General features: G+C 41.1%; 2 protein-coding genes across 3 annotated transcripts; one reads left to right on the forward strand and one right to left on the reverse strand.

Moving 5' to 3' along the window:
* The first annotated feature begins 11,043 nt into the window (after positions 1 to 11,043).
* LOC4341204 (glucan endo-1,3-beta-glucosidase 11) lies at positions 11,044 to 16,178 on the forward strand. 2 transcript variants are annotated; one of them, XM_015786038.3, is made up of 5 exons: positions 11,044 to 11,390; positions 11,583 to 12,174; positions 13,146 to 13,611; positions 15,115 to 15,313; positions 15,587 to 16,178. In XM_015786038.3, exons 1-4 carry the CDS (start codon positions 11,309 to 11,311, stop codon positions 15,196 to 15,198), a joined length of 1,224 nt encoding a protein of 407 aa, XP_015641524.1. In that variant the 5' UTR covers positions 11,044 to 11,308; the 3' UTR covers positions 15,199 to 15,313; positions 15,587 to 16,178. The 2 variants fall into 2 exon arrangements, with proteins under 2 accessions (XP_015641524.1, XP_066167960.1); XM_066311863.1 differs by having other exon boundaries at positions 11,246 to 11,390; positions 11,557 to 12,174.
* A 5,647-nt stretch (positions 16,179 to 21,825) lies between these two features.
* On the reverse strand, positions 21,826 to 26,931 carry LOC4341205 (protein DJ-1 homolog A). Its single transcript, XM_015788122.3, has 8 exons — positions 26,719 to 26,931; positions 26,393 to 26,596; positions 25,034 to 25,183; positions 24,765 to 24,947; positions 23,863 to 23,943; positions 22,961 to 23,161; positions 22,342 to 22,482; positions 21,826 to 22,217 (listed from the first exon to the last, which is right to left on the reverse strand). The coding sequence occupies exons 1-8, from the start codon at positions 26,887 to 26,889 to the stop codon at positions 22,017 to 22,019; spliced, it is 1,332 nt and encodes a 443-aa protein (XP_015643608.1). The 5' UTR covers positions 26,890 to 26,931; the 3' UTR covers positions 21,826 to 22,016.
* Between the last annotated feature and the right edge of the window lie 282 nt (positions 26,932 to 27,213).

Raw genomic sequence — 27,213 nt, forward strand, 5'->3', positions numbered from 1 at the left:
GGTCCTCGTACGCGCCTTCGACCAACTCAACTTCGACCTTGGAGTATCCTGCTGGAATCGGCCTGCAGTGGTAAGTACCTGAAGGGTCCGTTGGGATGGCCATGCCCGACGCCACCTTCATGTGGTGAGAGGTTATTTATTAGTAATCAACATATATAAGCAGCAACTAGCGGAATGGCCAAATCTAAAATATATAAACTACGAGCTTACCTTTATTGATAAGTTCTTGAAAGGAATATGCAACTCACATGGTGTCCGCTGAGTGATGTCATCAATGGGACAGGTGGATTCGTCCTGGGTTTGCATGGCGTTCATACTCTGTGATCCTACCTGCCCCGTTGAGGTGCAGCTGCTACGGTTTCCTGACGGGCTCACCATTGCAGTAGGAATGGTCGGCTGGGGATCATGGGACCGATGTGCGGCCATGCGTTCATCAACCTTCCTAGCCACCTCCTCTTGCATGCTGAGCTCGTAGCTCGATACCCGGAACTCTAGATCTGCAATCTTCGCCTCGGTATCTCTTGCTCCTCATCCGACTCCTGTATGTGTGGATGTCCTCCTTGAACCCAATCTTCCAAGGAATCACCCCTTTCCCTCGTGTTCGTCCTGGATGCTCTAGAGTTTGCAGGGCGAGTGACAGCTCGTCCCTCTCTCTGTCCGGTCGGAACGTGCCCTGAGAGGAGGCTTCCACTGCGTCTGTTAGTCGTCGCGCAGCCTCTCGTATCTGGTCGCCGAAGACCAGTGAGCTATCAGCTGGGTTGAGCGTTCCACCGTGAGCATAGTACCAAAACTTCGATCGTTCCGGCCAATTAGCGGTGGCCGGTTTGATACCCTTCTCAAGCAAGCTAGCCTCCATCTCCTCCCACTTCGGCACAGCGACGCTATAGCCTCCTGACCCCAAGTGGTGATGGTACTTCTTCTTGGCGGCATTTTCTTTGTTTCTTTCCATCATCGCCTGCCCTTGTTCACCTGTCTTATATGCAACGAACTCGTCCTAGTGATCCCTTAGCTTTGGGAATGTGTCGAAGTTCGATGTCTGCCCCTTCAGGATATACTTCTGGTACAGATCTCCCTTGAAGCTCTGAAACTGTTCTGTCATTTTCTTCAGAGTCCACCTTTTCACTTTGTCCTCTGTACCCGTGGGAAGGGTGAATGTCTCGAGCATTGTGGTCCACAGCATCTCTTTCTCCGAATCTGGGACAAAGCTCTCATGATCTTCGCATGCCCTTGTTCTTTGCCAGTACACCATACTGACAGGCACGTTATCCCGCACAACCCAACCGCTGTGACGTACATAGTTCTTGGCGGCTTCTGCCAGGGCACTAGGTCGTCCATCTTCTTCCACTTCCGTTATGATGTGCCGACCCTCAAGCTTCTTCGCTGCACCTCATTGCCCGCGTGCCCTCTTCTGTCCAACGGAGGGTTGACTTCCACTAGCCTCCTCCTCCTGGTTCCCCTCCACATCCCTTTCCACGTGCCCCTGCTGGTTCCCCTCCGCATCCCTCTCCACGTTCCCTTCCTCGTTCAAATACTGGTTTGGATCCTTGTTCCCCTCTTCTTCATTCCAGTACTAGCTGCTTCCCTCCGCGATTGTATCGTACAATATCTGTTCCTCATCGCGATCAGCCATCTGTTGATACAAGAAACATCTGCTAAGTCATGAGACATTTATGTTTTAACAATCTTATATTAAAACTCAAATAATCTTATATGCTAAGACTAAAATAGTCATGTATGCTAAGTGTAACTGTCGTACATTAGAACCCTACACAACCTTACATGCTAAGTCTAATTACAAATCTAATAATCTCATACTAAAACTCAAATCGTGATATATGCTAAGTCTAGGTGACGTATATTATACGACCCTAGCTAGTCAATAATTATATACTAAGTCTAATTACAAATATAATAATCTTATATTAAAACTCATCTCCATCTTATACTAAAACTCAAACAGTCATGTGTTCTAAGTGTAACTGTCGTATATTAGAACACTACACAATCTTATATGCTAAGTCTAATTACAAATCTAATAATCTTAATTGCATTACAAATATAACAATCATATATATTATTACGTCACTTGCCTGCGCGAATTCCTTCTAGGGCTAGCTGTTCCACTCCGGCTTGAGGGATGACTCCGACAACGTCTTTTCTGCAAGATACAAAAAGATGTAATAGAATAAACGTGAAGTAACATATATATATTGCATTTCACGTTCACGTTCGTTCGCTCGTTCACGTTCCCTCATTCACGTTCGTTCGCTCGTTCACGTTCGTTCGCTCGTTCTCGTTCACGTTCATTAACCTTGTTCTCGTTCACGTTCGTTCGCTCGTTCACGTTCGTTCCCTCGTTCTCGTTTGTCTTCATTCGCTCGTTCTCATTCACGTTCGTTCCCTCGTTCTCGTTCACGTTCACGTTCGTTCCCTCGTTCTCGTTCGCTCGTTCGCGTTCACGTTCGTTCACTCGTTCACGTTCGTTCGCTCGTTCTCATTCACGTTCATTCGCTCGTTCTCGTTCTCGTTCACGTTCGTTCGCTCGTTCACGTTCTCGGTCACGTTCTAGTTCACGCTCGTTCGAAAAATTATTGTTGTCTGTAATAAATTAAGTGGATAAAACGTAATAAGCAAATATATGATTTAAAATTAATAAAAATTCCAATAATCAAATATACTTAGCATATGAATGATATTATTAAATTGGTAAAAACTCTAATTAACATATGTATGTACATACGGCATGATTTAAAATTAATAAAAATAGTAATCATCATATATACTAAGCATAGGAATTATATTAAATTAATTGTTAAAAACTCTAATTAACATATATAAATGCCACATGCATGATTTAAAAATTTTAAAAATTCGAATAGTCATATATAAATAGCATATGAAAGATAGTAAATTAATTGTTAAAAACTCTAATTAATATATGTAAATGCCACATGCATGATTTGAAACTTTTAAAAATTATCTAGTCAATTATACTTAGCATATGAATGATAGTAAATTAAATGTTAAAAACTCTAATTAACATATGAAATTGCCACCTGCGTGATTTAAAACTTTTAAAAGTTGTAAGTATCGCATATAACTAGCATATACATGATTTAAACTTGTTAAAACCTCTAATAATCGTGCGTAATTAATATATGCCATACATCAATTGATTTATATGGATAATCAATACATCCAAAATAGTTTACATCGTGTACACAATAATTACGGCAATACATCAGCGGTGACAGTTGACCGCACGTACTTTCTCCTCACTATTGTTCCCTCCTTGTGATCGCTACGTGAGTAAGGGGTGTCTTCATTTGATAGGGGGATGCTAGGGTCAATCGTCACCGTGAAAGGGGGTTGCCCATCCAACTGATCGTAATCCTCGTCAGTCTTGTCCTCAACTCCGACGATTTTTCTTTTGCCTGGGAGAACCACGTGACGCTTAGGCTCGTCAGGCCCTCTGCCCTTCTTTCCTTTGCTAGACATGTCCTTCATGAAAAAGACTTGCGTTACATCATTGGCAAGGACAAAAGGTTCGTCCGAGTATCCAACCTTGTTAAGATCAACCGTTGTCATCCCACTGTCATCAATCATTACGCCTCCACCAGTCAACCTAACCCATTGGCACCGAAACAGAGGGACCTTGAGAGGACCATAGTCAAATTCCCATATGTCTTCGATGGCACCGTAATACGTGGCAGTTGTTCCATCGTGTCCCATGGCATCGACACGAACAGCGCTGTTTTGGTTCGTGCTCTTCATGTCTTAGGCTCTCATGTAGAATGTATACCCATTGATCTCATATCCCTGGAATGTCGCGATCGACCCAGACGGTCCCCTCGCCAGGAAGGCAAGTTGTTGGTTGATCGACTCGTTACCCATGAGATGTTGTCGTAGCCACGCGGGGAAAGTATCAATGTGATGCCGTGTAATCCATGCATCGAACTTATCGATGTTCCTGGCGCGAACTAGAGCCAAGTGCTCCTCGATGAAAGGAGCTACCAATGAAGAGTGTTGCAGAACAGTGAAATGGGCTTTACGGAATAAATTGTTGTCTACCGTCATTATTGCTTTCCTTCCGAGAGTTCCCTTTCCCCGTAATCTCCCTTCATGGCGTGATTCAGGTACCCCGATTGGGCGAAGATCTTCGATAAATTCTACGCAAAATTCTATGACCTCCTCTGTTCCACAACCCTTAGCGATGCTTGCCTTTGGACGAGTACGGTTACGAACATACTTCTTCAGAACGCCCATGTACCTCTCGAAAGGAAACATGTTGTGTAGGTACACAGGCCCAAGAATACTGATCTCTTTCACAAGGTGACAAAGCAGATGCGTCATTATATTGAAAAATGAAGGTGGAAATATCAACTCAAAACTGACGAGACATTGCACCACTTCATTCTGAAGGGCTTCTAATCTATCCGGATCGATGACCTTCTGCGAAATTGCATTCATGAATACACATAGCTTTGTTATTGTTGCCCGGACATTGTCTGGAAGGATACCCCTTATTACAACTGGTAGCAGTTGTGTCATCAACACGTGACAGTCATGAGACTTTAGATTTGTGAACTTCTTCTCCTTCGTGCTTATTATTCGCTTGATATTCGTGGAGTATCCAGACGGTACCTTTATGCTCTCCAAGCATTCAAACATACTTTCCTTCTCTGCCTTGCTAAGAGTGTAGCTGGCTGGACTCAAGTAATGGCTTCCTTTCTCCTTTGGTTCCGGGTGAAGGTCGCCGCGTTGTTCCATATGCTTCAGATCATTACGTGCTTCCAGTGTATCTTTCAACTTTCCGTATACACCTAGGAAGCCAAGAAGGTTTACGCAAAGTTCTTAGTGAGGTGCATCACGTCGATTGCGTGGCGTACGTTCAAGAATTCCCAATATGGTAACTCCCAAAATATAGAGTTCTTTTTCCACATCGCCGCGTGACCATCTTCGCTCTCTATAGGCTGGCTTCCAGGCCCCTTTCCGAACACTACTTTAAGATCTTTAACCATAGCAAACACTGTTTTTCCGCTGCGATGTTTAGGCTTCGTACGGTGGTCGGCCTTATGTTCGAAGTGCTTGCCTTTCTTCCATACCGGGTGGTTTGCTACAAGGAATCGACGATGACCCATGTATACAACCTTCCTACAGTGCTTAAGATACGTACTTTCTATTTCATCCATACAGTGAGTGCAAGCCTTGTACCCCTTGTTGGACTGTCCGGATAGGTTGCTAAGTACAAGCCAATCGTTGATGGTTACGAACAGCAGTGCTCGTAGGTTAAACTCCTCCTGTTTGTCCTCGTCCTACACGGGGACACCTTCCTTCTTCCACAACAGTTTAAGATCTTCGACTAGTGGTCTTAGGTACACATCGATGTCGTTACCAGGTTGCTTGGGGCCTTGAATAATAATCGGCATCATTATGTACTTCCTCTTCATGCATAGCCAGGGGGGGAGGTTGTAGATACACATCGTAACGGGCCAAGTGCTATGGCCGCTGCTCATCTCTCCAAAAGGATTCATGCCATCCGTACTCAAACCAAACCGTATGTTTCGTGCGTCCTTTCCAAATTCTTTAAATTTTCTGTCAATGTTTCGCCACTACGAACCATCGGCGGGGTGTCTCAGCATCCCGTCCTATTGACGCTCTTCAGCGTGCCATCACATCATTCTAGCATTCCCCTTGTTCCTGAACAAACGCCTTAGCCATGGTATTATAGGGAAATACCACATCACCTTAGCAGGAATTCTCTTCTTTGTTAGCTGCCCGTCAACTTCTCTTGGATCGTCTCGTCTAATCTTGTGTCGTAGTGCTTTGCAAACAGGGCAAGCTTCTAGGTTCTCATACTCCTCACCGCGATATAGGATACAATCATTCGGACATGCGTGAATCTTTTAAACTTCAAGTCCTAGCGGACAGACTATCTTCTTAGCCTCGTACGTTGTCTCGGGCAATTTGTTTCCCTCCGGAAGAATGTTCTTGACGAGCTTCAATAAATCGCCAAATGCCTTGTCACTAACCCCATTTTTTGCCTTCCATTGCAAGAACTCCAGAGTGGTATCTAACTTTTTGTGCCCCTGCTCACAACCTGGGTACAACGAAGTTCTGTGGTCCTCTAACATCTTGTCCAATTTATGGGCCCCCTTTTCACTTTCGCAGTCCTCCTTGGCGTCCTGCAACATCTGACCAAGATCATCCGCAACGTCGTTACCATCAGCAGCTATTTCCTCCTCGCCCGTTTGATTTCCTTCAAATCCAACGTACTGAGCAAAGTCCGGAATATTGTCGTCTTCCACTTCATCTTCTTCCATTTCAACACCTTGCTATCCGTGGGATGTCCAACAATTATAGCTTGGCATGAACCCCGACTCAAACAAGTGGAAATGAATAGTCCTGGATGCAGAATACTCCTTCTGATTCTTACACTTATTGCATGGACAACAAATAAAACCCCTTTGCCTGCTAGCTTCGGCCACTCTCAAAAAATAGTGCACGCCGTCAATAAACTCTTTGGACCGCCGGTCAACGTACATCCATTGCCGATCCATCTACATAAGTCGAAAAAAACCGTACACAAATAATTATTCTTACAATAATGACAGTCATACAATAATTATAAGATAATTACAAACTGTTTCAACAGTCATACAATAATGACATATCTAGCTTTATTCATAGAAAAATCATAAAATATTACACCAAATAATTCTTATTTACTATTTCTAAAGTTTTAAACTAATTTTAATGTGTTTTACTTCTTTTAATTTTCATTTTAGTTTGTTTTCTATTATTTAAGATTAACTTTCACTAGAGTTTTCCTTCTCAACTATTTTATAAAACCTTCTTTAGCAAATCAACTAAATTTCTATATATTCTTTCTTCCCCACACAAATTTTCTCTCTCATCAACTTACAACTAAATTTTGGAGACAAAAAAGTGTGCAAAACATAGCTGCAAATGTAATATAACAAAAAAAAAACATTGGAGGATGAATTTGCAAACCTTTTAGGCACCTCCGATTTGTATGTAATCACCAAAATAAATTCACTAGAAATTTTGGCATGACATCCCCTCTTTTTTGACGAAATTTTGAAGCTTGCTCGGGCAGCTGGAGGAGGAAGAAGACATATATATATATATATATATATATATATATATATATATATATATATATATATATATATATATATATATATATATATATATATATATATATATATATATATATATATATATATATATATATATATATATATATATATATATATATATATATATATATATATATATATATATATATATATATAGGGGTGGGACTTTAGTTACCAACCGGGACTAAAGTTACGATCTTTAGATCCCGGGGGGGCCTGACAGGCCCTGACAGTATTTGAACCGGTACTAAAGATGATCTTACCAACCGGGACTAAAGATCACATATGCCCGTTACCCTTTTGAACCGATCTTTAGCCCCGATTTGTATTACATCCGGGATTATTGTGGAATTCGGCCAACCAACGAAAGATGGTTTCTCCACCAGTGCGTGATAATGAAAACAATGAACAGCTAAACTCAATTAGCTGTTTAGAACAGAGCCTAGGATCGAATTGTCCCACAGAAAAATACAATTTGTGTATCAATTGTGCAAAGGGAAATATAGCTAGGTCAAAGTAAGATCCCGCAAATTTAATGCCACTCTTTTCCACAAATTTTCCTTTGCCAGAAGTGACTAAACTCTGGGTGGACTGAGACGATCCATCGGTCAATCACGGTAAACACTTCCTTTCCCAGTCAGAAATTAGTGGCCACAAAATAAGTATGTAGAAGATTAACTAATCTATATTAATTAGAAGGGAATCCTAGCTCATATCACTCTCACTTTTCTGACCCTAGTCTAAGTTGAAGTGCAATTCTAACGACAAAAGGCGCAGAGTTTACTCAGCCCTTTTCCTTCCTGTTTCCTACATTATGCTAGAAATCAAAGGCTAATATTGCTGGTAGGTAGCTAATTAAGCCGGGTCAAAATTTTCCTCACTACCTTACCTGCTGGATTAATGCTCGTGGTAACTGAAGGTGAACAACCATGTGCTAAACAGAGTGAACCTTTTGGCATGTGTCAGCAACTTACTCTGATATATGGATTTAGTAAGTAGAGTGTTATTTAAAAAAATTTGGAACATCTCCTAACAAAAGTATAGGAAATATAAACACTCTATACTCATAAAAAATATAAAATAAACACCCCCATTTAAATAGAAATAAATCGTTTGACCATTGTCAAGATAAACCTTTGCCATGCCTGAAAAATGTGCCATGGCCGACAATGATCTTGCCACAGAAAAGGTTTTATTCCTGAAAACTATTTAACAGACACTGTTTTTTTAATCTTAATTAAAAAATTGAAAATAAAAACATTGTCGGATGCACGACGTAGGTACGCACAGTAAGGACAAAATAGGCGTTGTTGTAAAGATCATAAAGGCTAAAGATGGATCATCATCATGCTAAGCAGAGAGCGTAGCCGCAGATGCGAAGCACATCTGCAGCACCGGCCGTCAATCAAGATACAGTAATATAATCTAATCCAGGCAAAGCAGGCTAAGGAACCGGGCTATCAGCTAGTTAATTAAAACCATGCATCCTAAACTTTTTTTGTCGATCTATATGCGTAATTAAAAAGCTCTTAGTCGGCGCAATTTACATTCAGAGTTGTAGACTCAGTAGAGTGATGATCAGTAGCTAGCTCGACAAATACTTAATTATATATATACTACTAGCTAGCTAAACAAAAAACTAAAACACGAAAATTAAAAATAGCCCGGCAAAACGGTTGTACTAGCGAGATCAGAACAGACATGGTGGTCGTTAATCTCTACCGTATATATATATGATCTCCCCAGGTTATATCTAGATAAGATATAGATATATATCAATCTTAAATAGTTGGGAAAATTGCAAAAACCACCCTATAAATCACTTGAAGTTTGACATTCCACCCATAAGTAATTGAGTAAATTCCCTGTGTACCCCTGAAAACTCACTCAATCCCTTTCATACCCCTAAAATTTACCCGACCCCTTCTATACCCCTGAAATTTCAATTTGATCCCTTCCATGCCCCTACCGTTACATTTTCCATCATTTTACTGTTACGTTTGGTTGCAAATGTCTTTTTTGCCCTTGATGCTTTAGGTTTAAATATAAGCTTCAAAAATAATTGAAAATTTTGTTTGAGTGCACATCGTGTGCATTTTATAAAACTAATGAGACTAAATAATTAGTGCAGAAAATTTTGACATAAATTTTGAAAATAAAATAAATGTAAAAAATTAAAATTTTTATTTGAAATTTTAATAGGACAATGGATTTTTTTATCAGGAGCATTCATAAAAAAAATGTTGTGAACATTGGTATACCTATCTTTATATGAATGCTCCTCATTTTTATGACCTTTTTTTTAAAAAATAAATACGTATTTTTTATTTCATTATCTAAAAATATTTTTTTGGATAAATAATGCATCGCACAACAAACTCATAACTATAATAGTCTCATGCGAGAAGCTTTTATATTTTTAATAATGTAATTCATGAATTTCTTTGTTCATCCAAGGGTAAAATGGTCATTTTTATAGAAAATACACGGTCAACTAACGGTCAACTGACGGGAGGGGTATGCAAGGGATCAAAATCAAATTTTGGGGGTATATAAGGAAGTAAGCAAAATTCAGGGGTATAGAAGGGATTAGGAAAAATTTCAGGGGTATATAAGGGATTTTCTCCAGTATTGTTACAAATGTCCACCCACCTACTAAGTTTTGTTGCAAAAACCACCCCAGTAAACACATGCTTAACCAAATCAATATGTTTTCATAAAGTGTGAGCGATTATTGTGGTTTTACCAAAATCAAATACTTCCTTCTTGGTATTTTTTTTGTGAGATTCCAAAAATAAAATTGCAGACGATAGCTTAAACGTTGTCGCACTGAGTTTCGCTATATGAAAAAAAAAGTTCAATCAAATATGGAAAATAAGTCTAATGCAAACACTTGGAAAATATTGACTTGGCTAGCTTAGCCTGTGATAACCATACATCAACGATAATAAACTCATTTGATTAAGTATGTGTGCCTTAGGGTGGTTTTTGCAACAAAACTAAGTATAGGGTGGGTATTTACAACAAAATGACTTATAGGGTGGAATGTTAAACTTCAAGTGATTTATGGAGTGGTTTTTACAATTTTCCCTAAATAGTTTTTGAATAATTAATAATTTGATTTTGTAGTCCACATATGCAGTGGTAGAAATACTTAGATATATAGTATTAAGCTATATATTTATTGAACCGTTTGTTATAATCGACACATGACATTCTTCTCTCTTCTCTTTCGTTTTTCTCCACATCATAGTAAAAAATAATAATCCTGCATAACGGTTTTTTTTCTTTTCAGACGATGACGTCACACCGTTCTTCATGTATTTTAATAAGTGTGCACAATAAATGGAAAGGAAGTATTCAGCTACACCTGAGTTGCCCAGTTGAGAAGCCATATATCGGGGAATATGTACGTACTAATTGCACCCTCTGAAGAACCTAGCTAAGATTGCACCATCAAGATTCCTACCTTAAAATAGTGCACAAATCAATAACCAAATTCAGTAAACCACCACAAAACTTGCTACCTGATAACACACGTGTGGTGGCTTAGCTAGCTTCCTTCCTGCAAACGGCCGGCCGGTAGCCATTTCCCCGGTGCAAACTGCAGATAATATTATGCTTTCACACGTACGTCGTCGTCCCCTTCCAACTCTCCCGGTGAACCAGCTGATGAACAATGTGCTAGCTTCCTCCATTTCCTAGCTTCCTCACATGGGCTACCTACCATTCACGTAGCCCAAGCCACGGCAACTGCAGCTGGTCATGGCAACAAGAAGAAGATGATGTCCCTGCATGCATGCAGAGGAGGCAACCACACCAATACAATTGTTATAAATAATAACAACCAATTCTCATCATCAATCCCCAGCTCAGAGCTTTTCCATCTCTCTTTCTATCTCTCTTCTCTCTCTCTATCAACTTCCAAAGGGTTCATCCAAGTAAAGTAAGGAATTATTGTCCAATTAGCTTAACTCAACCCCCACACCTACTGCTCACTCCGGCCAACCTAGCTAGCTTCCTCTCCCCTTCCTTACGTCTATAAATACCAGCCTTCCTCCTGCCTATCTCCCTCCCCCTTCCCCCTCCTCGCTCCACTCGATCCTCGATCCCCTCTCGTTGATCGAGCGGTGACAACGACGATAATGGCAATGGCATTCGCATTGACAAGGTCCTCAGCAATGAAGACCTCGCTCTGCGTGCTCCTCTGCATCCTTGTCATCTCAGGTAAATAATATAATACATATATACCGCTAATAAAAATTGCGGCAGCGAACCAGACAGTTATCTAACACTATCGGAATTTATTTTTTATTTTTGGCCGAATCCCGATCGTCAAAAACTACTCGTTATAAGTTGATCGAGTATATTAATAATATAAATGGTTTTATAGAAATGTTTGGGTGTGTCGCCGTGCAGAGGTGGTGGGGGTGCCGCGGTGCGCGGCGGCGCTGGGGATAAACTACGGGCAGGTGGGGAACAACCTGCCGTCGCCGGCGCAGGTGGTGTCGCTGCTGGCGTCGCTGCGGATCGGCAAGGTGCGGATCTACGACGCCAACCCGCAGGTGCTGGCGGCGTTCGCCGGCACCGGGATCGAGCTCATCGTCACGGTGCCCAACGACCTGGTGCGGCCGATGGCGGCGAGCCCCGGGGAGGCGCTGCAGTGGGTGTCCTCCAGCGTCCGCCCCTACTTCCCGGCGACGAGGGTGACGGGCATCGCCGTCGGCAACGAGGTGCTCACCGACGACGACGAGGCGCTCAAGGCGGCCCTCGTGCCGGCGATGCGGAACCTGCACGCCGCGCTGGCGCAGCTGGGGATGGACGGCTACGTCCACGTCTCCACGGCGAGCTCGCTCGCCGTGCTGGCCACGTCGTACCCGCCGTCGCAGGGGGCGTTCACGGCGGAGGTGGCGCCGCTGATGGCGCAGTTCCTGCGGTTCTTGGCCGAGACGAACGCGCCGTTCTGGATCAATGCGTACCCTTATTTTGCTTACAAGGGTGACCCTACTAGGTACGCATGCACTTGTGCTCTGCTTCTTGCCAACTTTCCTTCTTTTTTTTTTTTACCTTTTTGTTTTAACATTTTTTTTGGATTGTTTGGCTATTTGCATATGTGGTTTTTTTGTTCAAGATTAGACTGTTATAGACAAATTCTAGGGGTCAAAATTCATGCATTGTGGGCAACATTCTTCCCTTCAACTGGTAACCATGTCATTAATCTTGAGAAAACCATATTTACTGTTTGACTTCATGCATTGGCTTTATGAGCCACAGCCAGAACTTCAATTTAAAACTTAATTTCAATTTCAGAAATTTGCGTAATTTCTGACCCCTCGGCAAATCATTATCTCAACTGAAATTTTGCATTTTTTTTAAATTTGTATTGAATTGGTCAAGGTTTATTTAAATTCAGTAAAAAAATAAAATTCAAATAATTTTGGTCCAAAAAGTACTGAAGTTTATTTAAATTTTGATGATACCGATTTTTTTTACTGAAATTGAAGGTGCAAGTATAGTCAAGCAGTTAATTAAGAGTCATAAAAAACAATGTCAAATCTAATGATCAAATACCATGCTTCGCGCCGAGCTTAGTGTTTTTTTACGGGCCACTCACACGTGGTAAACTTTTTTGTTGGTCTAACTTCACACCAAACTTAAATGGTTTATTCCTAAGAAAGGCAAAATAATGGTAAATTATCAAATTTTCTAAAACAAAAATACTCTGAGCGGATCCACTCAACTAGCATGAGAAGTACAAAAGCACATACGTGCACAATAATTGTAAGATGCTCCGTTAAAATGCAATAACATGGCAAAATGAACTTATTTTCAACACATAAACATCTGCCATGCTGGCAAAACATTTCTTGGTTAGTCTGCCACATCAGAATCCCTCATAGAAAAAAAATACTACATTCATTCTTTTACATATGACACTCAGTATAAATAACTTATGACATGTATCACCATACATTAATGCAGGGTGTCCTTAGACTACGCATTATCAAACCCATACCACGTGGGCGCCATCGACCCCTACACCAGGCTGCAGTACACTAGCATGTTGTATGCACAGGTGGATGCAGTGGCGTACGCGACATCGCAGCTAGGATACAACAACATCCCGGTGTATGTGTCGGAGACCGGATGGCCATCAAAGGGTGACACTGACGAGGTGGGCGCCACCGTGGAGAACGCTCGGGCCTACAACCGCAACCTATTGCTCCGGCAGGCGGCCGGCGAGGGCACGCCACTCCGGCCACGGCAGCGGCTAGAGGTCTACCTGTTCGCGCTTTTCAACGAGAACATGAAGCCCGGGCCGACGTCGGAGCGTAACTATGGGTTGTACCAGCCCGATGGTAGGACGATGGTGTACAACGTTGGACTCATGCAGCAGAGCACATCTGCGGCATCGCTCTCCCTCGCCGCCTCCCCAGCAACCAAGACGGTGAGTGCTCACTAATTACTGCTATAGCTAGAATCTGATAGCCGATGTTTTCTACTCACTCTATCCAATATATATGTATTTTTTGAACAATGTAAAACGTAGACATTTTTAATTTTGATTGCCAATAAATAAACATAAAGGGAAGAAGTAAAAGTGATGGTAATAAATTATGTGGAGCAACCGATCACAATATAATATTTAAAATAATTAGACATTACTTATTAATGTAATGTATGAGAGACCGTTTCGATATACTATCCGAGGAAGTATTATGCTACTATGTTTTTTCAGATACTAAAAGTACAACTATTATTCCCTACTGCATGAACTAAGAATCTACTAGGATATGTACTACATAACCAACGTCCGAATTAGCAGAACTATAATTTCTTGTAAAAATAGAGTTAAACTTTTAGATAAATTATCCTCTAGTGGTTTTAGTATAAAAAATATATTTCACCTTACTAATCGTAAACTATTATAGCACCAATTCTAAAAAAAAGAGCTAATTAAAATATCTGGCATTAAAAAACCTTAGAGCTAGCTAGAGCTATGCATGCAAAACAGGAAAATACTCCCTATCCAAATATACAAGTGGGCGATGCCCGTGCTGCACATATATATCATAATATTACAACATCACAAATTAAGCTATAACACTCGTCAACTGATCGATCACTTTCATTTGCATGGAGAAGATTACATCCTTGGCAAGAAACCAACGGGTAGAGCAGCTAGTGTGTCGTAGGCAGCAGTTTTTCGTTGACTTAGCTGCATTGCACACTTATTCTTTCCCTTGTTTTCACTTAAAGTGATATAACACCGCTAGGATCATCAAGCCACCCCATGCATTCACCAAAAGTTAAGTCACAAAGGAGAGAGAGATATGATCTTCTTTTTCACATGGTCGTGTTCACACTGCTAATTGATTGAGGAGTGTTTAGAGAATGCATCATCACAAGTCAAATTTGTATGGCTGTCCCTTTTTTTAATGAAATCACGAACAATAAGGAGGAAATTTTGTTAAATATTCTTTGTGCGTTTGTGCACACAAGAATAATTCCAAAGTGCCCCTTTGCCCACCGCTTTTCTTGCAATTTTAGAATCTGTGGGGGGAGCAAATTGTAATGATTGAACAATCAGCGTTAGGTGTATATGCGATTCTTCTTGCCAAAGATTTGTTATAGTGGAGTTAATAGTGATGGTTAATGATAATTAGTCTACAAAAATCACCGAAAGTGGTTATATGATTATGTATATATTTCGGGGAATGATCGGCCGGAGACATTCTTGATTGCTCCTGTAATCAGTAAAGAAAACACAACAGAAGATTTAGGGTAGATTATGCTTAATGTTATTTAGTAACTTCAGTTACTGTAGAATCTATGCAGGCCTTTTTGTTCAAGACTGCAGAAGTAGTACTACTACTCGGATACATATATTTCCTATTTTGTAAACAAGATTTATCTAACAAGTAGACATCATCTTAATTTTGTGGTGCAGGATGCCAAGAAGAACTTTGCTGGTCTATGTTTCCTCTCATCCTTGGCCATCCTAGTAATTTCCCAGGCTTTCTTTCTGGGATAGCAGTGCCCAAATGCAAGCTCAGCACAAAGGAAGAGCTTTTGGCACAAGCAAAATGGCTTGACTATTGTGGACCAAAAGCCTCTCCAAGACCAAAGGGGAGATGCACCATTTCAAGGTATGCCCCCCCCCCCCCCTCTCCTACCCCAATTGCATGCCATCTTATCCTACATGACACAACCTCCTTTCTTGAAGCTTTTTATCCCCAAAACCCCAGCCATCCAAGATAGAAAGGCACTTTTCTTTCCCTTTCACATCTCCAATGAGAAGAGAAAAACAAAACATCACAAAAAGTTGGGGTCATAGTACAGGATGGCAACATGTACTAATACACCATAGGACAATCTAAAACACTTGGTTACAAGGGTTCCTCTTTGATTTGCCATTGCAGGAGGCAAAAGGAAAATTAAAGGTAGCAGCTGTTGCCAAGAGGAAAAGCTGGAGGAGGCCACTTTGGGATGTGGAAGGCACTATCTTGGGGATGGCACAGAGTTGTAAATAGTGATCAAATTTAATTAATTATATGAGCTGTGTGACAAGCCCATTTTGTGTCACACATGGACATGCACTTTATTCCTTAAATTATTTATTTTTCTTGCAACAATGGAGAGAGGAGGAAAAGAAGAGAAGAGAAGAGAAGGGAATTAAACAAAATCAAATGGAAATATTCTGAGAGAGATGTGAAGAGGAGGTAATGGAGGAAAATATATGGGTGGCCTCTGTTGCTTGGGAGATTGGCTTTCTGAGGTTGCCTTTATTCTCTTTGCCCTGCCAAACTGTGATTGGGGCTTTTGGCAATGCCGATGTACATATGTTATTGATTCGTTTAATTATTTGTTGGAGACTCCCTGTAGCTGATGATCAGTTGATATGAGGGGGGTCAGCCACTGATGTAAATAGCCGGAACAGAAATTATGAGCATGTCTATTGTTTCTCATTGTAACTTGTCTATTATGAGAGAATATTATTCATTTTATGAGTTATTTTTACACCTGCTATCCTGCTTCAGGGTAAAGATGTTTTTTTTAATCGTCTTTACAACAGTAGAGCTGAGCAGGAAGCTCTATAGTCAGGCTATAGTTTAACATGATGTTGGTTGCCGTAGATTGTTACATACAACTGGATGTTGAACACAAAAGACTGGAGCTAAAAACGATGAGTAAAGTTTGCCTTTGAGCGTTAATTAGCATTCTGCTTGACAGATTGCATGCTTTGACTAATAATGATAAATATTGGTTGACAAATTAAGAAACGATCGACTGTTGGAGTTCGAGTGTCGGAGTATAAGTTAGCCGTTTATTCTCATCAATTTAAGCTTTTGATTAAACTAATAATTATCTTTAAAATAAAAATGATGTAGTTGTCAATTACGAAGACAAGCCATCAACATACAACGGTTCGAGTGTTGGAGTATAAGTTAGTTGGCCGTTTATTCTCATCAACTTAAGCTTTTGATTAAACTAATAACCTTCTATTATATACTAAAAATACATTAAATTTTCTATAAACTCTTACTGAACAACTATAACTCCATTGGTTGATGTATCACCACCATCAAAAACTTATCCTTCGTTTTCATCTTGAGCACTATCAAGGTCATCCTCTTCCACATCAGAAGGTGCTAATGTAGTCTTCATCTTCTTTAGCAATGTATGCCCATTGACTGGGGCAATTTCTCTACACGTGCCCAATCCCATGGCAGCGGTGGCATTGAATGGCGAAAGTGTGGCCTGTGGAAGCGACGGACAAAGAACTCTTGACGGGTATCTGCAAGGGAGTTTTACCTGAATCTGAAGTTCGTACAGCCAACGGTGATGGTGATGGCGTTGCTATAGCAACGGAAGAAGGCCACGTGCTCGCTGATGGACTAGGGTTGGGCGAAAGCACGTTGACTGCTTAGCTAGTGCAGTGTTGTTTGTTGTTCTTGCCGTGATGGAGTTGCCAAAATTACACATGTTCTTTTGTTGGCGTCACTATAATTCCTTCTTTGAAAGCATAGCAAGTTCGAATAAACGATTGACAGAATTAGGTTCTTTATAATCAATGATGTGTTCTGAATTTTAGTCCTCAACCCACCATAAAAACGACAAATTTTATCCTTTGTGTCCTCTGCTACCCCCACAACGTATCATACCCTTTTGAAGCTTTGCGTAGTATTCCTGAATAGACATGTTACCTTGATTTAAACGTTGTAATTTATTCCATAACTCACGTTGGTAAGAAGCAGGAACAAATCTATTGCGTGTGGTTTGTTGTTTGAACCTATCCATGTTTCATGTTGCGATTGGATATTTCCTAGTTCAGTCCACCAGACTATAGAAAAATCCTTAAACTCCCTAAAAACTTGCCTAACTCTATGGATCTCAAGAACTAGATGTGCATTAAATTTTGGTCTATTGTCATTTCTCAATCAAGGTATGCCTCAGCATCATAAGCACCATAAAACAATGGAATAGTAGACTTTTAGGACAAGCATAGTGTTGATTATTGAAATTGTTACCTCACATACCATGACAATTGCGGTGAACGCGTTGATGTAGTCATTCCTCTCGTGTTGCCTGCTAGTCCGTTCTCATCGTACACAATGTCTCCATCGCGGTCATTGTCTCGAACAGGTGGTAGACGATCCACAATATCGTCAAGTCCGTGCTCAATGGTGTTCGTCACGTCCAGCTTCACAAATAAATCTTCCCTTTTCATCGCTTGTCCTATTGCACCATGCATTTGAGTGCGACTGACACACTCAATGAAATCCTTCGGGCTGCTTTCTTCTCGTCACATTGTTAGCGTAAACAACAAAGAGAAAATAAAAACACAAAGGATTATCCCCTAACAACTATTAGGCAAGGGTGGTGGAATATCTAGCAAATGGAAGCGTCTTACCAAGATTTTATAAGATTCTTACTTACCAAGCTAGGGATGATAGAACTGGTGGCTTGTTCGTGATACTTTGAAGTAGGGGTGAAAACGGTACGGAAACTTTCCGGATTCCGGACCTATTTTCGAAAACGGAATCTGTCGGTCAGAATTTTTTCGGAATTTTTCGTAAACGGAAACGAATTCGGAAATATTTTCCCGGAAACGGAATCAGAAATGATAAGGGCAGTTTCCGTCGGAACTCGGAATCGGTCGGAAACTTTCTGGAAATTTTCTCAGAATTACTAGAAATTTTGTGACTGAAATACCCTGGATTCTTTTTTTAAGCACTGAATAGTGAATACCATGGTGTTTGGCTTTTATTTTTAAAAAAATATTTGTTATGCAAATCTAAAATTACATAAGAATATTTTTTGTCCTACATTGGGATTTATCAACAACATTACTATTTTAAACATAGATAATTTATTCAATTGGATTTATCAGTTTGAGAGGTTTTTTGTTCCGATAAATTTTCATTACCGTATTCGCGACGGTTCGTTTTCGCTCCGTTTTCGGTTTCGATAATATTCGATTCCGTTTTCGTATCCGGGGTTTCCGATTCCGAAAAAAAATATGAAAATGAAAACGATAAAGATGGTTTCCGTCCGTTTCCGTACCGTTTTCACCCCTACTTTGAAGGGCATGATTCGTGAAACCTTTGTTGCAATCGGCTAAATCCAACTTGTATGCAATTCTTATAAGCCGATGCAACGTTCAGATAACTCATCGGTTGAAACCCTGATGAAACCCTTATTGGCAATCAAAAGGCGGTCTAGAGATTATGGTTCTAAACACGACTTAGTATGTCAAACCCAATTGATGCAGCACTACTATGAAATGAAACATAATATCTAGACAATCAAGCCTTTGACTGATTTTTAGTATGGTAGATACCTTAGCTAATCTAGATCAATAAAACAATTTAACTAATATCAATAAAACCCTAGAAAAGATCTGACCGATACAGGTAAACTGAAACATCGACTTAGATTAACTAAGATATATGTTAAATAGGTGTTTACATCGATAAGATTAGAGATAAGATTAGAGTGTTGAGGCCCTAGCCCCACCGATGCAAACAGTCATAACAAGTGTTACCCCTCATCGGAGATCGAAGCCGATGCAACCCAACTCGGAACAAGAACTCGTCGGAAAAGATGAAAATAAAAAAGGGTGGTGATGCGCCGAAAATGTATTGATCGAGAGATATATTAAAGTGACCCCGGGTGTGCATATTTATACGCATGGGAAGATACTAGTCCTTATTGCACTAAACATAAATTTTCCTAAAGGTAAAAGGAAAAACATAAGTCCCAATCGGACACTAAACACACTTTCCTAAAATTAAAATGAAACTAGCTAACTCTGCCTAATTAATATATAAATCGCCACGCCACATCCTCCTTGAACTCGGTCTCTTTTGGGTAAGCTTCCTTTAATTGATTAATTTCCATAATCGAATCCATTAAGAATCCGACTGTTGGCAAGTGATAATTCCCATTGGACGATTCCAATACTCTAACTGTAGGCCGATGATGACTTCAGGGCTTACCAAATTTTAGTGTTAATAGATAGCAACGGGATGCCCGATCTTCCGTTAAGTGAAGATAACTATTGATTTGGCAAAAACTTGACAAACATGATTTGGTTTCCGATCAACACGATCTGAACCCTACAATCGAAGTACCACGTCTACTCTGGTTATAACCTGTGCCAAAACCCAATTGACCTCACCGAGAAGGCTAATCTCTGTGTGCGAATTGAGGAAGACAAGAAAGAACAAGAAAGACATCAACTTAATTGCAGATGAATGATTATTCAAGAAGTCAAAATTGGGGTTCCACAAACTGGTGAATGGTGAAACTGCAATGGCAGAAATAATCTAAGCAAAATACAACCCTAACTCAACTATAGCTACGGAATATATAGGTTCTAGGCCTCTACGGACGACTTTGGACCCTTGGATGTGTTCCTATTGGACTCCGACATGGTACACGGCCCAACTGACCAAAAGATGATGACATAGCACTCGAACAAATTTTATTTTGGATGCTTTCTTGTTTCGACAATTCCCGTTGACTCAGAAGTAGTGTGGACTGCTCTTGGAGTCTGAGGCGGACTCAAACTTGATATGAGTTTTCTTGATTCAAATGCGCATGATGACATTGTCCATCTCCTAGCCTCTCTTCAGGTGCTTCCTGATGCTCTCCTTTAAGTCCTAGTCATAATTAGATCATTAGGTAGCAATCTATCTTCAAAATCACATAAAGTACTTAGAAACGAGCTCACCTGTAAGTTCAATTGTCAGGCACAAGCTCTAGTGGTTGGACCTTACATCGTGACTTGAGGAGTATTATGTGTATCCTAAGAAGTGATGTCCTCATCAAGTAAGGTGAAGCAGCACACTGGGGAGGAAATGAAGAAGGCCATGTTCTACGCGTGGCCGAGATGAGGTGGGCTCCCGATAATCTGGTTGAAGAGGCAGATGGGTAAGGGGTGGCACCCTAACCAGTGGCGATGGAGAAGAGAAGCATAGAAGAAAGAAAGAAAGCGCAGGAGGAAGAAAGGGATCGAGTGATTGGGGAAAAGGAGTAAGTGGATAAGGTGTGCGCTAGTTGGGTTGCGAGCGAACGAGTGGTAATTAGCATTCCTGGCTCCGATTCATCAAGTTTCGAGAAGCCCATGGTGACGCATCTCTATCCAACAGTCATTGGTAGTTTGATGGTTATGCTCATCATTCGTGTTTACGAAGTGAGACAAAAATTACTCACTAATAACATGGACAAAACCCCAGCACACCCTTTACAACTCGATCTAATCGCCCCCTCACATTGCAGTTCTCTCCTACTCTCTTACCTTACTATCATTAGCAGCGGAGCCAACACTTGAGCTGGTCATGATTCGGGAGGCCACCCAAGCTCCATTACTAGCGCCAGTACTATAGAATGTCCTTGGTATAATTGTATAAGTAGTCCATCACCAAAGAACACTATTTGGCATCTAGGCTCATGGTGCCGTTAGCACCGCCACTGTCTGCCATCGCGGTTCTTTCCTCTCCTCTTACTCTCTCCGGCTAGAGTTTAGCATGTTGCTTTCTCCTTTCGTCTCCTCAATTGACTGATTGCCAACAGCTTTTTTCTGTCCTTTCACTTCGTTCATTTTACATGTTCATCCTCAACTAGTAAAAGTATTAGGAAAAGCTAAATTTTATATGAACCTAGAATGAATAAAGTCGAAAACGATATCATTTATATATTACGGATATAGTCAGAAATTTCCGTTCATTTTAACAACACGTGGGAATAAGCTGATATAGGCTCGGCTCATTAAAAGGTCGAAGGCCCGGCTCAGTTCAATCTGGAGAAACGAACTACGGCAGGAGTACCAGACGACATGGGGGAAGAGGCGGGGATAGGCGGATGGTGTTAGCGCGGCCGTGCGAACGAGGAGCTCGACGTGCTAACTTCTGGCCATCAGCAAGGTAAATGGGCCGCATTTCTCGTGTACTAGGCCAGCCCAGCAAACCCCGGGACACTTAGCCCACCAAAGCGACCGAGCGACCGAGCCGCTTGAGCTGGCTCGCGACCCCGAGCTAAAATATTCACTGGAGTCGCTTCAATTTCAAGCAGCAAATTTAAAGATTCCAATGTCCAAAATTCTATGAGCAATCAAAGTACCATCATCATATACCCCCCCCCCCCAACCCAAAGGTGCAATATCCATCTCTTTTTATTGCATTTGTACGGTTGTACACATAACAAGACGTCGTGTTATTGTGGAAGAGAAAGCCAAAAAAAAGGATTACGAAGTGCTTTCCACCACACCAGCTACGAGCAAAAGGATGCCTCATATTCAGAGTCTGACTATGGTGTTGTCTTACACGTAGTATGTAACAACACAACTCACATGAAGACCATGGTTTTGGCGAGCTCGACGGCCCTCTCCCGACCAAACAGCTTCTCCACGATGGCGAGAGAGAACTCCATGGATGTGCCTGGACCTTGGCTGGTGATTAGGTTGCCATCAACGACAACCCTGTTCTTGCATTCGCTTTGGTCCGAGAGCTTGTTCCACATACCAGGAAAGGATGTAGCCTTCTTTCCCTGATGCAAAAACATGTTACATACCAGTCAAAAAAGATTTGTCTTCCCAGTAAAAGAACAGGTGTTTCTGCATGTTTGCACCACAAGGATTTATGTTCATCGCATGATAGACAGCTGTATATACCTTCAGCAGGCCATGTGGTTCAAGGGCGATTGCTGGCGAGGCACATATAGCTCCATATAGCTTGTTTGCCTCAGCTTGCTTCTTGATCAGACCAATCAGTTTATCTGACTTTGCATATGCTTGGGCACCACCAAGACCACCCTACAGAAAACATGGAAGGTCATTTAACCAGCAAGCTAGATTATAAATTATTAGACATTAAATTAATCTAAAGTCCAACGTTCCCTTGAAATACTTCTTGAAGTCCATTTTTCACCTTAACATTCAAAAAACAGTTGTTTTCGCTCTTAAATTCCAAACGAGACAAACACCTTGAACCATATTCCATCACCTTATAATTAATATGGCAGTGGTTTTTGCAAATTTAGACATATATGGATACATGTTTTGTTGGTGTAGAACTGTAGACACCACGTGGTTGAGTACACATCAATGAAACTCAACTAATAGTTCAAATCAGCAAAAACTACCACCATATTAACCAAATCCACAATGGAATAGGGTGGAGTGTTTTCTCTGTCTGCTTTCAGAATTTTTTTTTTTTTTGGGGGGGGGGGTGCAAATATCTGTTATTTAGTTAAGGTCAAAATTGAAATACCCATTGATTCACTAAACTTACTGGTAACAAAATGAGATCATATTGCTGCTTAAGAGCATCATCCAACAGAACATCAGCAACCATCTTCACTTTCCTGGATGCAACAATCTCCAAAGTTTCCTCCAAGGACGCAACGACAACATTTGCTTTCGCCCTTCTGAGGATGTCGATTATCATAGTTGCTTCCATCTCCTCTGTCCCATTAGCAATTGGTACAAGAATCTGCAGCACAAGAACAAGATCTTGCTGGTGAAACCAAGCAGCAACACATAGTTTGAACATGTAAGCTGTTACTCCATGTTTAAGCCAATGACAAAAATGATAGAAAGCAGAGAAGCAACAAGCGTAAGTTCACCTAAATAATCACATGTAACATCAAACCTGCAAAATAACTTCAATCGATTGATGGTCCACAAAAGAGCATTTTAATTCCTTGACAGTAGCTACTAGGATTTATCTTTAATCATGTGCTAAATCCTTAACAAACATAAATCCCAACTCACATCCCTCCTATCATATTATTAATCCAGCTAGACATACTATATTTCATCCAACAAACTCTTGAAAGTAACCGACAAACTACATGCATCACTACCCAGCCCTCATCTTAAATCTATCAAATCTAGGGATTTAGCATCACTAAGAACGCAGTGAATGAAAAGAGTTATGAAGAGGTTTTGCCATTTCAAGATGACTTCCCTTCTCTTGTCATTAAATTACACAGTTTACCATATACTGCCTTATCCTACCTCTTGGTATTTAGGAAGCTTTACTAGAAAACTTGCCCATTTTCACCAAACATAGCAGACTACAAATTGTTACTCCAGGCAACATAAAATTTTATATAGTGTATACATTGCCATGAAACAAAAGAAAATGAGTGCTACATGTAACAAGTAGTTTCCATACTGAACTTTGAATACCTGAGGTGTTTCACCAACATTCCAACTAGTTGAATTCAACTCTTTCAATGAGAACTCCACACCATGCTGGGGGCGCATGACCTTAAAAGATGTAAGCACTAAATTAAATGCAAGCATCAGCTGTGGAAAATATGTAAACACTACTGAAAAAATTACAAACCCGAAAAAACAAAACAGCAGTACAAGTATCATAGAGAAAAGCTACTCAATCGAAATTAACCTTTGCAGTCCATGTGTGAAAAAAGTACTTCAATGTACGAATTTTATAAAAACAACACATTGAAGAAATTTCAAATGCAACTATAGCCAGTTTTGACTAGGAATAAGATGGCAGGGAGCAAAGGCTTTTTAAGGCCAATTAGATTCTACATATCCCAAAATGGCCATAGTTTCAAATAGAATGTTTTCTAGTTTTAGCATAAACTATAATACCTCAAGTTAGAAGATAGAAATTTCATCATGATTCACCACATCAAAAAATACTAATGAGTTAAAATCTTCATCTCAAGAATGATATCAAACAAAAGTAGAATGAAGTTGCATGGAAAAGTCTGCGATTTAAGATTTGATGCAAATGGTTTCTCATGCATGACAAGGTAAATGTATTTCAATTAATTCTGCATGATGAAGCATAAATTAGCACATAAGATGATGAACACGAATGTCATCCGTGCAATATCCACACTTCAAATTATTAGTCAAAGCAGGCACACTACACTTCTACGCTAAACAGCAGTCTAATAAACTTCAAATAAGAAACCACAGAGTAAAGTTTTCTCTAAAATGCAGAATGCAAATATTTACCTCCAAATTATTCTTTTCAAATGCCTTTCTGCAATGGAAATATAAGAAAACGCATTCCTAACAACTGTATGCAATCCAATGTTCAAAACGATTCCTACCATTGGACCAGCAACTTCATCAGCTTTTTCTTTGCCATATAATTGTTCGACCAAAACAACAGAATACTCCATGGCCGTTCCTGGTCCTCGACTGGTCACACAGTTCCCATCAATCTGCACCCTCGATTCTACAGCATTGACCTCTGAAGGAAGTTTATCCATGAATGAAGGATAACAAGTTGCCTGTCACAAAAGGCAAAACAAGCTTCTTAGAATTGAAAAGTAATAATATTGTGTATGCAAGAGCCAACTAATGATGAAAAGACCACCTTCAATCCATTCAGCAAACCCCATGATCCTAGAGCGACAGCTGGTGCAGCACATATTGCAGCATAAAGTTTGCCCTTTCCTGCGTGCTTTTTAACCATGTTCTCCAGAAGTTTGCAGTCTCTAAGATTGGAAGACCCTGGCATACCTCCCTAAAAAAAACACAACCCAAATGGATCAAAATGTCAGATATAAGCAGGGGGGATAATAGACCAAACCAATTCTTTTTTTTCTGGACAAGCTTTTGGACCCCCTTAGACACTTGTAGCGCAAAACAGAACTGCAGGAGTTACAAATGAGTAGCATGACTGACAATAACATACATGTACATTGTACACCAAAAAGAAATATTGAGGAAAAGGAATGCACATTAATCTGTTTGGCCAAAATTGCTGGGACAATCAAGTTTGAGATGGCTGGAGCATGTTTTATCAGTCAGTGACTCAGGGCTACAGATATGAATGCTATCAAGCACATAAAGCTTCAATAAACCAATATTAGTATTGAATTCTGCTTGCTAGCTTCAGCAAACCATACATGCCTTTAACATTAGGTATCATTAAATCCTAAGTGTTCCATAGCTGAGACCTGAGAATGCCTCACCAGCTATGTCCTTTATAAACATGATCCATTCACCTCAACGGCATCCACCATTAAAAAAACTCAGTCATTAAATTACTGCTCCTGATGTTTTTAGTATTGATGATAGCAGGAGACAGCACATTTACATTTAACATGAAGAAGTACACTTAAGCAAAGCTAAGAAACACGGAAATTTCTTACCTGCAGCTTCTGAGAAGTGGCATTTACCCTCCCCATTCAGGAAAGCACTAATAGAATTCAATTGTCAATTTGACATGCTCAGTGGGTTATAAACTATCATACTTCCTCCGTTTCACAATGTAAGTCATTCTAACATTTTCCATATCCATATTGATGTTAATGAATCTAGATAAATATATATGTCTAGATTCATTAACATCAATATGAATGTGGGAAATGCGAATGACTTAAATTGTGAAACGGAGGGAGTACTTATTATCACTCACATAGTGCCCTCGTGACCTTGTCTTATAACCAAATACGCAATACTTTGATTGTTTTATCACAACATCAAAATACTACAACAGAGCACTAGTTTGCTCGCATACAATTCACAAACTTGTGCTCAGGTCAGGTATAAATGATTTCGAAGGAAACGCAATTAATTTCACTTGGTCAGCGTTGTAAGCGACTCAAAACCACCCATTCTCCCCCATCCAATTTGTGGGTTCCCCAAACACGAAACAACCATGTACAGTTAACACGGGACGCGACTACTGACGAGCCGTGCGGCGGGGTGGGCGGGCAACTCCACTCACCGGGAGCGAGATGAGGTCGAATTCGGCGTCGGCGAGGTCGTCGAGCAGCGCGTCCGCGGCCAGCTTGACGCCCCAGGCTCCGCCGACCTGCGCGGAGCCGGGGTCGACGGAGGCGACGGAGACGTCGGCCCCGGCGCGGCGGAGCACGTCGACGGTGATGACGGCCTCCATCGGCTCCGTCCCGCTCGCGATCGGCACCAGCACCTGCACCATCATCATCACAGACAAACGCGCACACACCATCCCCCCACCTCAACCAGTCAGATTCTCAGGGGAGGGGGAACCAAAAATCCAAAAACACGGCTGCGAGAGGGGGGAACGCTTGCCTTCTTCGCGGGCGGCGACGCCATGGCTGAGGAGGAGGAGGCGAGCGCGCGGGTTAGGGTTTGGAGGCGGCGGAGGTGAGGAGGAGGAGGAGAGGGAGGTGGGGTTTTGAGAGGGGAGCAGAAGCGGAGGGGAGGAAGAAGAGTGGAGGCAGCGAGTGGCCGCGTGGCCATTTTTCTCGGCGCTTCGGCTACCTCCCCAACTGCCAGTCTGCCACTTCCACAGTTATCGTCATCATCTCTTAACAATCGTCTGAAAAATTCCAATTCGAATTTTGAAAAACCAGATTTGAATCGCAACTCGTCGAAATTACGTTTCGTTAATGGAACTGTGTGCTCGGGCCGGGCCAGGAAGGCCCTCATGATATGAGATGCTGGATGGGCCTGGCCCGTTACTGTTCTCCTCCCAACCTCGAGCCGTGGCGGCGCTGGAGTCTGTCTGGACACCAAGGAAGAAGAGAGAGAAGAGGAGGGCGTGAGGGGTTCTAGGGAAAGAAA

The sequence above is a fragment of the Oryza sativa genome, chromosome 6 (assembly GCF_034140825.1).
Source record: "Oryza sativa Japonica Group chromosome 6, ASM3414082v1".
NCBI classification, from domain to species: domain Eukaryota; kingdom Viridiplantae; phylum Streptophyta; class Magnoliopsida; order Poales; family Poaceae; genus Oryza; species Oryza sativa.

Bases quoted from the DNA above. Each gene is read 5' to 3' on its own strand.
- LOC4341204 (XM_015786038.3), top strand. From the start codon at position 11,309: ATGGCAATGGCATTCGCATTGACAAGGTCCTCAGCAATGAAGACCTCG. The intron at 11,391-11,582 runs GTAAATAATATA...GTCGCCGTGCAG, and splicing joins CTGCATCCTTGTCATCTCAG to AGGTGGTGGGGGTGCCGCGG. The intron at 12,175-13,145 runs GTACGCATGCAC...ACATTAATGCAG, and splicing joins TACAAGGGTGACCCTACTAG to GGTGTCCTTAGACTACGCAT.
- LOC4341205 (XM_015788122.3), bottom strand. From the start codon at position 26,889: ATGGCCACGCGGCCACTCGCTGCCTCCACTCTTCTTCCTCCCCTCCGC. The intron at 26,597-26,718 runs GCAAGCGTTCCC...ATGATGGTGCAG, and splicing joins CGTCGCCGCCCGCGAAGAAG to GTGCTGGTGCCGATCGCGAG. The intron at 22,483-22,960 runs GTAAGTTTAGTG...TGTTTTCTGTAG, and splicing joins ATGATCTCATTTTGTTACCA to GGTGGTCTTGGTGGTGCCCA.